We start from the raw sequence: 15,623 nt of genomic DNA, 5'->3' as shown, positions 1-15,623 counted from the left end.
ACACAAAGAATTGGGAGAGATGGAATGGCTGTCATCTGTTTGGATAGAAAATCAAACAAAAAACAAGTCTGCTTACGAAAGAAGTAAAAGCATTAGCAATATTTTATTACGACTATTTATTGTGTTTGGTAATGTTTTGGTTACAAATGTGTGTTCAATCTTGGGTGTTCGGCACCTAACCCTATTTTTCCCATAGGGCCTGTTGTTTATATTGCACGATTTTGCATTGCACGAGGGTTTCTAGGAACACAACTATCGTGCTATACGAGGACTGACTACTAACAAGTTGACATTTCTGTTCACTGACATTTGTGGGGGGGTTAAAATTTAAAACAGTAAAAAAGATAAGCAATCAATAACAAAAAACACGGCACACACAAATTGCAAGTAACACGATATGCGCAAGTGAGAACGGAGTAACGAGTTATGAAGCTTAAAAATTAGGAATGAAGAGAAGATTCTGAAAATTAACTTTTTTATATGATTGATGATTTCATGGAAGTGTAAACAGTTCACCATAATAACCCACAGAATTCCTGCTGTCGGTATTATCACAAATTCAATAAAATCAAGTTTACTATCCATTTATAACAGAAAAGCCCAATAAACAGGGGGACTGCTAATTGTTTTTATTGTTTCATTGTTGTGACCTCCAGAAATCCGACGAACCACATGGTATGGTCGGAGACAATCATAGGGTAATCTCGAGTGCTGCTGTCTCCTGCCCCGATTAAACTGCATGTTGTCCCAATTAAGCAAAGTAAACCCTGACTATTTTCTCGAATGGGTTCTGTTCTTTAAGATTTGCCCCAAATAAACAGCTGCCCTGATTAACCAGTAGCCCAAATAACCGGAATCCACTGTATCTCATATTGTGAACAACTTCACAACGAGTTGCAAGATATTGCACTACCTTGAATAAGTAACGCTTCACCAGTGGATAAGACTAGTGTTACTTATTCTCGGCAGATACCACCACTCAGAAGGCACAGTTTCAAGGCTTGTTGGCCTCTCCTCAGTGGGACAGGTAGGCACCTCAGTGTTGCAATAGTGACAATCTGGTTATGAAGTATAACTCCACATTATGAGAGATGCCTGATGGTGTGCAATAGCACCATTTGAGGTGAATTTTTACATAAAGCATGAGACTATACATACAATTCACTAGTGGACAGGTTAGAGCCATTGTACCATGTTTTGTTTGTAGTGAACTGTCGACGTAGTTAAATTGGCATAGTTTTTGTTATATCTCATATTGTGAATACCTTCATAATGAGTTGCCACAGTATTGCACTACCTCGAATAAGTAACGCTTCACCAGTGGCCTTTGTAAATCTACAGAACCTTTGCTCTGGTGACTAAACATGGGTTTCACCACTTCAAGCCTCCAAAAAGCAAAATGGTGGTACTGCACAGGTTGATGAGAGTCATCTACCACCTAGTTGTTAGTATTAGTAAGTATTAGTATTGTATTAGTATTATATGATAGTATTATATTATTAGTGTTATATTATATTAGTACTAGTAGTAATGTGCACGGGTTGAAGCAGTGGGTGTAATTGAGGGGATGCCGGAAACTTTGCTCAGAGACTAAACAAGAGTTTCACCCATTTCAAGCCTCCAATAAGCAAAGTAGTGGTATTGCACCACTTTGCTGCAATGGTTGATGAGCTCTTCTACCACCTAGAGGAAAGCCAAAAAATTCTATTTTGTAGCAGAAAGCTGTTCCTCACATCCAGGCTACAAGGATTGCAAGTGTGAGGCCTGAACAACAAAGTCCTTCCTGAGGTTTCACATTCCTGACACACATATAAGACATTGTTCTCAAATCCTTTCTAAATCAACAAATGCAATGCGTATGCTCATTTATCCCTAATTCATCTAACTTAGCAGAAAATAACCCATGGCCTGTGAGAAAGAACGTTGTCTGTAAAGTTGGACTGACCAATGTGGCATTCCCTTACCTTCCTTGTTCACAACAGGAAAGAATTTTTTAGTACACTTCCTTTTGTACTATCATCTCATTGGTCCAGATATGGTTTTTCTCTTGCTTATAACCTGCCAAGCAATCTATCTCTATGCCCATTCTTTTACAGGGATTCATCACTGCAGTAATAACACTTGCCCTCTAAAAAGAAGAACCAAATCTATAGGCATGTGTCCAGTCCAGTGGTGGCTTGTGACTGCTGTATGAGGATGCTGCTTCTTAAAGTTACATTAAATTGCCTTGGTCACAAGACATGTAGACATAGATGGTATAATAATAAGCAAGTTAAAATACCACAAAACATAACTGGACACTTTCCATAACAGACTTGGGTAATTTCGAAATTTTATTTAAAAATAAACCCATTCTTCGGTTTTTATTTGTTGAAAATAGATTAATAACTTTTTCATTGAAGTTTGGTTCACTTGAATGAAAAAAATCGCTCTGCTCGCTCCGCAATTCCTTTGACTCATTTTATCACTTCTAAAAAAGCATGCACCTGACAATGGCATACTCAACCACTGCAACTCACGGCACTTTGCCACTAGCACACAGTTCCATCTACAGTTAAACTAAAGAGTTGAAACGATTTTCAGCTGTTTTATTCGTGATTATTGAAATAGAGGTATTCAAAATGCTATACTGATATGAAAGGACTGATTCATAAAATATTCATTGCGTAATTCAATCAATTAACAACCCAAAATACCTACCGTTGACTGTAATTTAGATTTAAAAGGCTGGTGGCATTGCATTTCAACAGCTCCCCTGCTCATCCACAGTGCCACATCCTGTCCACAATCTGACACTGCATCATTTGACACAGTTGGCAGGACAAAGACAGCTTCAATTACAATCATTCACTGTAGAGTTCATTTTTCTGACATTTTTTTGTAAGGCACAGTCTAACCGAATAATGCACTCCATAGGTGACAATTGTTAGGAAAATGGGGTCATACAGGTTACAGGTACAACAACCTCCCTCTGATTCCCCACTCATTTCTCATGACTCTCTAGCATCATGCACAAATGCCGAAGCTTTCTGCTTCCCATATGCAATACCTTGCATTTGTCAATGTCAAGCTTCAGTTACCACTTCTCAGTTCATCTGCCTAATTTTGTAGATCTTATTGAAATAGCATACCCTGATTACTGTCATTAACCACTCTTCCAATCTTTGTATTATCTGCAAACTTAGAAGACATTAAGTAATTAATGATACTCGTGAAGGCATATCAGCCTTCATCAATATATTAATAAATATTTAAAATAACAATGGGTACCGAACACTACTGAATACAGCACTGAATTCTGGGGATCTCTCTAATAACATTAGTTAGAGGAAGAGCAATGCCAGTTTATAAATATCCTCTGTCTTCTGCCACTCTACCATCCTTTTATCCACAACAGTGACTTGCCTCTATTTAGAGGCAAGTCACAGAGGAGAGACACTGAATAGAGTAATCATTAAATAGAGACAGTGACTTGCCTCTAGAGAAAAGTCACAGAGGAGAGGGCTAAATAGAATAGTCATTAAACAGAGACAGTGACTTGCCTCTAAAGTAGAAGCAAGTCACTGTTGATAAAAGGATGGTAGAGTGGCAGAAGACAGAGGGTGGTTATAAATTGGCATTGCTTTTCTCTAACTAATGTTATTAGTAGAGTCCCTGAGAATTCAATGCTGTATTCAGTAGGGACCTTTCCTGAACCCAAGGATTTGCTGGATGACTGCTTGCTACTCAAACAGGTTTGAAAGGCAACAAGAGAAACATTCTTCATCAGGTTCTCAGCAGTGGAATTTTCATGTATTGAGAAACTTCAAATAAAGGAATTTAAGTAGCATTGATGAGGGATATGTGAACATTGTTATAATACTTTCAGACTATTTATTATCTATTTATATTTTGTGCTAATGAGCAGCAAAACATAATGGGTACTGCATACTTAATTTTATCCTTAAAAAATCTAAACAAAATGCTATTTTTACTGGACATCTTTTCAGAAATATATAAATTAGTACTAAAGTTTACAATATACCTGAAAATATGGTTCTGTTTTTGATCTGATATCATTTACTGTAAGGGATGATCTTGCAAAACCTACAAAAGTAGTACATCCTGGAAGGAGATCATTGCAGAACAAAGACCTATGAAATACATAAGATCAAAAAATATATAAAAATGCAAATGCCTCTGACAATATCTTAAAAAAATTCATTGTTTACCATATGAAATTTATAATAATCTGGGACATGGTTTTGTCATCTTAGCCTGTGCATTCTAAGGTCAACAAAAATGTAGAGCACAGGTATGAATATAAAATTATAATGTCATCCAAATCTGTTGTATCCAGTGAGCATACAGGTCAATATGATATTACATGTCAATTCTTCTGGACTATCAGCCTTCTATTCACTAGTTTCCTTTATGGTATTCTATTTCTGATACATCTTTAGCAAAGGTCAGTCAGAGTAAAACTCAATTCTGAAGATTCTAATTTTTTAACAGCTCCAAAGGTTAAAATAGGCTTAAAAATTGTGTAATAAACAGTTGATTTTGTCTTTGGCTAATTTCTCCTCTGCTCCAAATGAATATGTTTAACATGTTTGCTGCCACCTATATTTGAAAGGCTGGTTCAATGTGCCATAATTTTCAGAACGTTGAGAAATAACATTTTGAAAATTCATAAATAATGGTTGAAAAGTAAGTCTGGAATTCACAGCTAAAAGTGTACACTTATATTTGGACTGAGCACTGTAAACCACAACAAAACTCAATTTTATCCAAAGTTTATTATTCATACATAAACTAACCTTAACACAAGTGGGAAAAAAAAAAAAAAAAAAAATCATTGATGCTAATAGCCCAGAGCTGAACCAGTTTGCTTAAAAAATTGAGCATTCATTTAATGTTCCTTTACTTTTAATGCTACTCATATACTGACTGCTTAAAAATAACTGCTAACAGCATGTTGGGTACTGTGCCAAGACACTTATGTGTCAAGGCACAGCACTCAGGTTACCATTTAACGCTTATGCATTGTGTAGCAAACACATTAACTAGCTTCCTAGACTTACTCTAGTGTTTATTTTTCATACTTAACCTTCTGTATTAATTTTAAAAAAACTGTTTCTGTATATACAAAACAACTTGTTCCAGTTTTTAGTTTTTATACAAAATCTATTCTAATGTTTAGTTATTTAGTTTAGATTCTTAATTTTCCTTATCATCCCAATTTCAGAACTTTTGTTTTTATGTAACTAATTTTCATGGTAAAATAGTGTCCAAGTTTTGTATAATTTATTTAGATTCTTAAATTTTGCAAGCTACTGTTTAATCGCACACTATCATCAGCAGTGCTATACCTAGATAGGGGCAAACCGGGCAATCGCCCAGGGCCTGAATTATGATGATATTTTAATTTTGAAAATATAAAAAAAAATGGTTGTTTCTTAATATAACACTTTAATTATACAAAACAAATTTCAATACTGGCTTATTTATTTTAAAATCAGATTTAAAAGAAATTAATTTTTGCCTATTTTTACTATTTAAATCTAGTTTTAATGCAACAAAAATCCAGAATGCAGATTCACATTTAAAACTGTTCGCTTTGCTCTGAATGTGAAGTCATATTGCCTAGAATAAGATGGAAGATACATGTGTGCTAACGCAGTACGCTACAAGTTGCAACCTGTAATAAAGCATAGTACTGTCTGTTGGCAGAACATATTTCGGTGCCAAGGTTATAGCTGCACTATAAAAATTTGTGAAAATTTCTTGGGATACTTAGCCATTCATGATAGTAGTAACATGAAAGGTAAACATAATAGCATACAAGCAAGGATTTTACATGAAAATAGAAGAGCTTTTTATGTTCCATGGTTGGTTGGTTGGTTGGTTGTTGTCAGGTTTTAGAAGCAACATCTAAGGCCATATTGCTCTGTATGTATATTGTCTATAAATTGCATGTGTTCTGAGGTCAGTTTTCTGTTTGCTGGACAAAAATCCCGAGTTTCCAGGAGAAAAACGATGTAGCTACCCTCGCCTGAGAACAACTAACTTAATGACATTGTGAATAAGAGCCTTCCATGTGTTGCACGTAATTTAAATTTAGTTGTATCTGATACAGCACATTCTTGAACAACAACAGAATTATTTTTTGGAACATTACAAAGCTTATTTGTGATTTGCACTGCTTCACCAAGTAGGTGGGATATTTTAAAAAGACACAAAGATTACTGCAAAATTTCTACCAGAAACAAGATGAGAAAGAAAAAAGAAGCTGTTGAAGCAGTATCAGTGACAGTATGGTTGGCTGCTCCCTATCCACATAGAATGAATAATAAAGAACTGTGACAACAGGTGGATTTGGACAAAAGGCTAGGGACCACCCACGACCATAAATACATGCATGCATGCATAGTATCGGTGACAGTGAATTTAATTGTACACAGTTTCCTGTAGACAGTATTACTGATTTCAACACAGATTTCCCAAGATGGAGTTCGACTAACATCTAGGAGCTGCCAAAAGCAAGTTACATACACACATACATAGTACGTTATCAGTTATGGGATATTACAATTGCATTAAATGAAATCGAGGAACAGGCCAATGGAAAAGATGCAAAATTGCAGTCTGAAATTTTGCAGTATTATAAATAAAGTAAGTAAAGTCATGCAAAGTAGTACAGTTGATATGAACACTGCAATTATATTTATAGAAGGTACTCTTAGTCAACTAAACCAATTTAGAACATCAGGATTTAAATTGTATACGAATAAAGCTATAGACATTGCAACTGAGTTGGAAGTACCATCAGTGTTACCAGAAGTGAGAGTTTCTAGAAAAAAGCAAGAGTTTATCCTTGAAACTTCATCAGATGAACACTCTATTGATCCAGCCAAAAGGTTTGAAACAGAATTTTTTAATATAGTGATTGTTGTGGCTATCATTAGCTTACAAGAAAGATTTGCTCAGATGAATGAAATATTCTTGGCTTTTCATCATATCCTAAAATCAGAAAACTTCATGAATTTATTTGAAAGTGCATCAGAAACGAAATGTCAACACCTTGAAGGAATTATCACTGGTGAAGATGGGAGCAGTGACATCAGGACCAAAGAGTTACGGCAAGAAATCCAATCTTTGCAGCACATTTTAAAAAGAGAAAAAAAATTTGGTTGCTTAGAATTATTGACATTTATTCAAAAAAAAAAAAACTTAGTTGAATTATATCCCAACATCACCATTTCTCTTTGGATATTATTAACATTGCCAATTATGGTTAATCAGGAGAGAGTTAATCATTTTCAAGACTCAAAATGATTAAAACATATTCACAAGCAACAATTGGCCAAGAAAGAATTGATGGATTGGTCATTATGTCAATAGAACAAGATGTACTAAAAGATATAAAAGCATCAGACATTATAGACAAATTTATATCAAGTAAATATCGTAGGGTAATGATGTGAAAACTTTTATTAAGTTTACATAAATAATGTATTATTCATTAAAGTTTAAATAAATAATTATGAGTTGAATAATTTTTTTCCTTTTTTTATTATTTAATTATTTTTTAAATAAAAAAAAAATATATATATATATATATACAGGCAGTTCTCGCTTTACGAGTTCTTTTACCCCAAGTATCAACAAAATCGAAAATATGAACATTATTTGAAAAAAATGAATGTTAACATTCATAAATACCACATTACAAACCATGTGCGTAGCTATACAATACAGTGTACCCCACTTTATGATATTAATCAGTTCCAGAGACACCATTGTATCATTAAAATATCGTAATGTGAACCCAATAACACACTGTTTTTTGGTAATTCGTTTCAAGATCTAGGAAGGTGAAATTTTCGCTGTATATAACTAAGCTATTTATCTCTCTAAAATGTTATTTTTAAGGTCACGAGTGTGACCTTAAGGCCATATAAAAGGTTGTGAGCGTGGTTTGTAAATTGCATTAGTTACCAATTTAAATCATTAAAATGCGTTACACTTTCATCATTATCATATGTTCCGTTATAAGAATCAATTTTAACTGCCTTTGTGATATTTTTCTAAAGCACATTTCTGGAGGTTACAACCATAGAACAATAAAAACAATTTGCACTTTCCGGTTTATTAGGCTTTTCTGTTACTGCAAGAAATTATAAACGGGTAGTAAACTCGATCTTTTTGCATTTGCGAAAATACCAATAGCTGGAATTGCATGGTTTTTTACGTTATTATGGTGAAATGTGTTTCCCCTTTACTGAAATCTTCAATCGTATAAAAAACATAAATAAATTTTCAGAATCTTCTCTTCATTCTTTTTTTTTAAGCTTTGTAAACATGTTACTCCACGCGAATCGTGTTAGTTGCAATTTATGTGTGCCGTTAAAAAATGCTTATGCATGCAATCATGAAATTTATAATTAAAAGAGAAGATTATCTTGGAAACAAACACCTCTTGAAACATTTCTGAAGAAGACGACTCCTTGTGGAACAAACCAACGAGTGCCGAGCCAATAATGAGTGATCAACGAGTGTGCATTTAGTTGATGATGATGGTGAAGAATAAACATTCTTTAACATTTGTAAGTCATAAATAATTTCTCTATTATTATAATATGCTTGATTTTAAAGGCTACATTTTCATTTCTTTCGATAAATCAATCATTGTTTAAACAAACTAATTAGCTAACTAATTTCATTTGAGAATGTAACCCCTTATTTTAAACATTATGTCTATAGGAAATAAATTCCTGCTTTACGAGCACGCGCTAGGAATGAATTAACTTGTAAAGTTGAGAACTACCTGTGTGTATATATATATATTTCTTTTAATTTTATTTTAAAAGGTGTTTCCTTTATTTTTCAATTTTACAAATACCATCTTTAATTTTTTCGAGGGGGGTCCCAGTTGAATATTCTGCCCAGGGCCAACAGAAGTCTATGGCACTGATCATCAACATATAGTAATGATCCAATTTTTACAGATAAAATGGTAATCATTTCTAGTAACTTATTCTTTTATTAATTAGTCATGAAAATTAGAAAAGGTAGTAATTTCTCAACAGCAGACATCATCATTCAGTTCAGTTATACCTGGTGGGTACTGGTCACTTAGCTAATTTAAATCAGTTCATCCAGTCTTCTATTTACTATTTTCTTATATGTCATCCTGTTTCACATTCGATTAACTATAGTCAGAGTAAACTCTCTTCTAATGTCAGTTCACTTGATACTCTTGACTGACCTTCCTATTTATCTCCTCTGGACCTATTTATCTTTCATTTTTGCTTCAAAAAAATCAATTCAGCCAATCTCCCTTCTCCCATTCTTTCTACATGCCTGTAACACCTTAAGATTGTTTTGTTTCACTTACATTGGATATTTGTTGCCCTGAGATGTTTTTTATTTCTTAATTTGTAACATGGTCTTGCCATTGCTTCTCTCTGTTATTTCTATATATTTTTTTTAACCCAGCAGTGGAGGTGCTCCCATTTGTAGCAAAAACAGTGGCAGGTCATCCAACAGAGACTCACTTTCTTTTTAATTTTTGGAAAACATTTTGGGATGTTTTTGAATTCTGCTTGATCATTGCCAGCATGTCATCTTTTCTTAATGGATTTCTATACTTATTTTATGTAACATTACATTTTAAAAAATATATATTAAAATTTTTAAAACATGCAGTGTGTTTTACACATTTTATTTTTAAAAAAATTAATATATATATATAATTTTGTTAAAAATTATGAACAACATTAAACATAAAATAGAACATCAGTCTCTTTCACCTTCCAATTTAAAAGATATTATGTGCATAAGTTACATGAAATTTTAAACTGCACTTGTGCATATTTTTTAGTTATTATGCATATAAATATTATTAAAAAATTTTAAAAATAATATGTATATTCAATGCTATTCTTCAAGCAAAAATGGCGGTAGGCACCTGACAGGTTCTTGCACCCAATTTCTGTATGAAAATCACTTCAGAAACCATTGCAATAAAAGTTCGATATTAAAAAAGACTATATTTAGGAAGGTATAAAAAATTTCAGAATTTTAATCACTTGTTAACAGTAGACACAGGAACATTATTTTCGAGGGGTACCTGTAAGGTGCTGTGCCACTTCTGCTGGGTTAAAACTCATCTCTGATCAGTCTCTTTTTTTTCTTACTCAGCTCTCCATCGCCATATGTTAATATAGGTTTAGAAACTGTGCTATAAACAACTAGTTTTTGTTTTGCTAATTTCTCTTTTGCTCTAAATGAATTTAACTGGCTTCCTACACATCCTGCTTTACTTAACCTATTGCTTATTTTCACATCAAAACTTCAATGTTGAAATAAGCTATGTTAAGTAAAGTGGGAAGAGAGGAATTGCTGAAATGATTATTCATTCACTGGTTGTTTTTAAATTTAGACTAGATCTTCAAATTTTCCAAGAACAGTGATGTGAGTTCAGGATAAGTCTCCTCTTGCAAATTTTGCTAAAAGCTAATTCCTCAGTGTGACTAAATGTGTCAATTCTCATCTGATAGCTAAAGTGGCATTTTGTCTGTTTAGTATTTGGGAAGGTGACTGCCTTATACGGTTACAGATGTCTTATTATCCTCTTAAATATAAACCTTTCTTTGGATTAAAGAGTATAGTACTTCCAGATTTACTGGATAAATGCTTTCAGCATCAGCATGTTAGAGAGGCAACAAGAGAAAGCAATACTCTTGATCTTATTTTCAGCAGTGACCATTCATGCATTAAGAATCTGCAGATAAAAGACCCACTAAGTAGCAGTCATCACAATGTATTGATGTGGGATTTACTTAAAGATGTAACTACTGTCAAAAGCAAGGAAAGGTTTTTTTTTTTTTTTTTTTCATAAAGGTGACTACCATGGCCTCATACAGTATTTAGATACTTTGTAGTGGAACAAACTGACGACACCAACAGCAATTCTAAATGGGAAGCATTCAGGATGAAATCGTGGAAACTATCAGGCTTTTTATACCAACTAAGAAATACTGTTTAAGGCTTAGACCTAAATGGATGTCAGATGAACTACTGAGACACATGACAGAGAAGAAAAATGCATGGGATGCATATGAATTGTAAGATGATACAGATACCTATACTAAACATAGACTAGGCTGTAATCAAGTCATAAAGGAGGCCAAGCAAGCTGAGGCAGATTACAAGAAGTCTCCAACAAAGAAAAGCAGCAGTAAAGACTTCTTTACTTATTTAAATATCAGAAGTAAGGGAATATCATTCAGTCTATCCAATTATATTAAGAAGTAAGGGAATGAACCATACTGGTCCCCTAGATATGATTGGTATAACTGTTGATGATCCTGTTCATGTTACTGACAAACTGAATATTTATTTTGCATCTACATCACACATAAGGAATTCTTGAGAAAAAGCAGTTCCAGAAGTTTATCAGACTCTTAACAGTGAGCTAAATGATTTTGTGACAACCAAGAAGAAAGTGGAAGAGAAATTATTCAATCTAAATATAAAAAAGGCACCTGGGGTGGATGGGATCTATCCAATTATATTAAGGGAAGCAGTGAAGGAAGTAAGCAAACCCTTAGTCATCATTATGAGAGCATCCTTGGATTCGGGGGAGGTCCTGCAGACTGGAGATGTACAAATGTATCCCCAATTCACAAAGGGGACTCAAAGGGTAACACGAGTAATTACAGATTTGTTAGCTTGTTCCAGAGAAGATAATGGAGTCGCTGGTTAAAGAAGTAATGGAGACAAGCTTATACAGCATCAGTCAAGAAGAAAAAACAAAAAAAAAACTGCAGTCACAGCACACGGATTTGTTAAGAGGTGATCTTGTCTGACCAGTCTGATTGGATACTATGATGCAGTAACAAAGGAATTGGATGCAAAAAATAATTTTAACATCATATACTTAGATTTCGGATAAGATTTTGTCATTTTCAGCAAAAAAGGCTACTGTACAAATTGGAGCAGTATGACATTAGGGTCAAATTACTGGTATGGGCAAAATAATTGTTAGGTGGGAGAAGACTAATTATTAATGGACACTACTTTTCATGGATGGATGGACTCCACTAATGTTATTAGTGGAGTCCCCCCAGGGTTCAGTGCTGGCTCCATTGTTGTTTTCTATATTTATTAATAATGTTGATGTAAGCATATCTGGTTTACTGTCTAGATTTGCAGATGATACAAAGGTTGGAATGGTGGTTAATAACAGTAATTAAGGTAATCTACTGCAACAAGATTTTTAAAAGTTAGGCAGATGGGCTGAAATATGGCAGCTGAAGTTTAACATTGGCAAATGCAAGGTACTGCACATAGGTAGTAATAATCCCAGATTAACATATCAACTGTGTGGTACTACACTCAGAGTGGTGTAAAATGAAAAAGCCGTGGGGGGAATGGTAATTGTGCAGTTGGATATGAAGTTCTCTGAGCAGTGCTGACAGGCTATCAGGACAGCTCATGGGGTTTTGTCAGTGATATACAAGTGAATTTTTGCTGGCAAGGATAAGGAGGTGATTATCCCTTATATAAAGCAATAGTTGGACCACATCTTGAGTGCATACAGATCCATCTGTAAGAAGGATGTAGATCTACTTTAATGGATGCAGAGAAGGGCAATGAGATTGGTGAAGGGGAACAATGTATGCTCTTATATCAAAAAAGGCTTCAGTTCTGTAAATCTGGAGACTAGGCACTTGTGAAGTGATCTGATTGAGGTATTTAAGCTTTGAATGAATTGAATAAGCTGAATGATGATGACATTCTTCCTTGTGTTCAGACTACACATGAGTGGATGTAAATTCAAATTAAGGAAGGATAGTTGCAACATAGATCTGTGAAAGTTTGCCTTCTGCCAGTGAGTGGTGATTGTTGAGACAAACGTTCATCTGCTGTTGTGAATGTTAGTAGTGTAAATAAATTTAAGGAAGATCTAGACAAACTATCGGAGGGGGTGAAGAGGTGCTGTGGGAGGAGGGTTTTTTTTGCTGATGCTGCATACATCATTTGCTACTACTAATAAGACCAAGCATCTATATTTATTTCTGTATCAAAATAAGTTCTCATTATTACAAAGACTTCAAGCATAACACATTTCATATTGTGTTGTGGGCAAGATGTCAAATTGATGTTTGATCCACAGTTTTTTCAAAGACCCAGTGAACAATTTTTATTTAACTGTGCTAAAGGACTGCTTTATTCTCCAGTTTAAAGAATTAAATCTCACTGAATAGGTGTAGTTTTGTATATTGAAATGTATCTGGATAGGAAGAGGATAAGTTCTTTGCTAGCAAAAGAACCAATCCTCTTCCCATTCACCAATTGGTTGCAGAACCCAGTACTGTCCTCTTGCGATAACTCATTGAGAATTATTAAGAAGTTGCAATACAACTTTATGGCAGTACAGATAGTTGCAGGAGGCTCTGGCAAGTGCTTTTACAAATTTGAATAATTGCATAATAGAACATCATATTGGCTATGGTAAAGAAAGCCAACGCGAGAACCACGGCAAACTTCAGAAAACTTACCGGACAGATTGGTTTGCCGCTACTGCAGTTTCTTCCTGCATTCTCGGTAAACAGACGTTGTGTGTATTATCGGTAGTGGCAGTAGAAGTCAAGAACGATGTATTGATTGATATGTAGGCGTGACAGATAATCTAATGATTAGTTTTTCTTGTTATTAAAAGCAGATTATTGGAGCTCATGAGTATTTTCGCTATTAAAAAAACCATATTACTGATTTCTTTGTAGGTTTTTTTTAAGGTTTCCTAACCTTAAAGGATAGATTAGGAAAAAAAGGAAAAGGTTTCTTTATTTTTCGTTGTATTTCATAACCTGACCTTAAACGTTAGATTAGGAAATAATAGGAAAAGGTTCTCTTACTTTACTTTATATTTCCTAACATAACCTTAAAAGTCAGGTTAGGAAATAACAGGAAAAGAAAGAAAGATTCTTTACATGCATACGTATCATAATGTCAATCAATCACTTAATGCTATGATGTTATTGTAGTTATGCCTACGTGTCAATCAGTATAAACTTCTACTGCCACTACCGATAGCATGCACCAGCTGTTTACCAAGAATACAGGGAGAAACTGCAGTAGCGGCAAACCAATTTGTCCAGTTAGTTTCCCATAGTTTGCTGTGGTTCTTGTGTTGGCTTTCCCTTACTTTTGCCATCTTATTCTTTGTAAAGAATGTTGCAGTGTCCATGTGAATCACTTTTACCTACAGGAATAAATATTTTTCCTACTAAACTATATTTCCATTTCATTTTTGTGGGAGGGGAACAAAACATTGAACATGCAGTAGAATTGTAGGGTCGAGGACTTAATTTCCTCTCCCACTCCTACTTTCAATTTGATTTCTTACCTCAGTTTCCATCGTTTTAATACTAGCTGGCGCACAATCCTGCAAGTGAAGACCACTGAAGTTTTATTTTATTATCATAGTTGTATTGTGGTTTTGGGAAAAGTTCTGTTAATGTTTATTTGATTTCTAATCATACATTGCATTGTACACTTTCCTATACAGATGCTCTCATTTGTAAGTTGAGGAAAATGCTCAGTAGTGGACAGATTAAACCAAGTTAGTTAAGGTATGCAGTGCATTATATTCCACACACATTTGATTTTTTTTTTTTTTTTTTAATTAAATGCATTTTTTTTATATGTGATCAATAGAAGTGAAAACTAAAAATAGTTACCACCTAACCAAAGAAAGCCAACACGAAAACGACGAGAAACATCGGATAACTTAAGTGGAAAATTAGTTTCCTGATATGGTACTCTAACACTGCTCACTCGGTAAATAGACGGTAGGTGTTATCGGTCTGGAGCAAAGTCGAGAATGATATATTGATTGACATGTAAGCGTGGCAAACAATGTGCTGATTAGTGCACAAACACAACACACGATAACATTAGTTTAGTATCCTGTAACTGAGAAGCACTAATGGTAACTTGCCCTAATCGCCGCTTTCCATAACGGTGAAAACAGGTCAGGTTACTTCCACTTGAATCCCACGGGAGCTTGAACCCCTCCCAAAACAGAGGGGGTAACCTAACCTTTTTTCTTTAGAATCATGGGTGGACTAGCACAGAAATTGTTTATTAACAAAATATAAATTTTTTATTACTGTACTTTTATTTTTTAAGACACTCGTGCAGATACACACGCATCATAACGTCAATCAACACCCCAATAGCTATTCGCTATATATATATATAAAAAGAATCTTTCTTTCTTTTTCCTATTATTTTCTAACCTAACGTTTAAAGTTCGGTCACGAAATATAAGGAAACCTTTTCTATTATTTCCTAACCTACCATTTAAGGTCAGGTTACGAAATATAACAAAAAATAGAGAAACCTTTTCCTTTTTTCGTAACCAAACCTAAATCAACAATATAGTAAAAACACTCATGAACTCCAAAAATCTGCTTTTAATAATGAGAAAAAAACATAATGAAGAACATAAACATGAACGGAACGAAACTTTCATTAATTTAGTTTTCATCAACCAACATTTTATTTTCCTTACAAATTTCTTCCATCTTGAAAAGATTCATCGCTACTATTACCTGTTTACCGTTCAT

General features: G+C 34.2%; 1 protein-coding gene across 1 annotated transcript in view; it reads right to left on the bottom strand.

The window, feature by feature from the left end:
- LOC150080693 (glucose-6-phosphate 1-dehydrogenase-like) overlaps positions 1-15,623 on the bottom strand; it is a 165,509-nt gene that overhangs the window by 129,103 nt on the left and 20,783 nt on the right. The window contains exon 3 of the mRNA XM_090381511.1: positions 4,025-4,133. Within this exon, the coding sequence (XP_090237637.1) occupies positions 4,025-4,133 (109 nt within the window). The remainder of the gene's footprint in view (positions 1-4,024; positions 4,134-15,623) is intronic.

Source organism: Mastigoproctus giganteus, chromosome 9 (assembly GCF_048544385.1).
Source record: "Mastigoproctus giganteus isolate SK-2022 chromosome 9, ASM4854438v1, whole genome shotgun sequence".
NCBI classification, from domain to species: Eukaryota; Metazoa; Arthropoda; class Arachnida; order Uropygi; family Thelyphonidae; genus Mastigoproctus; species Mastigoproctus giganteus.
The sequence above is the reverse complement of the archived record's forward strand: the minus strand, read 5'-3'. Positions and strand labels throughout refer to the sequence as shown.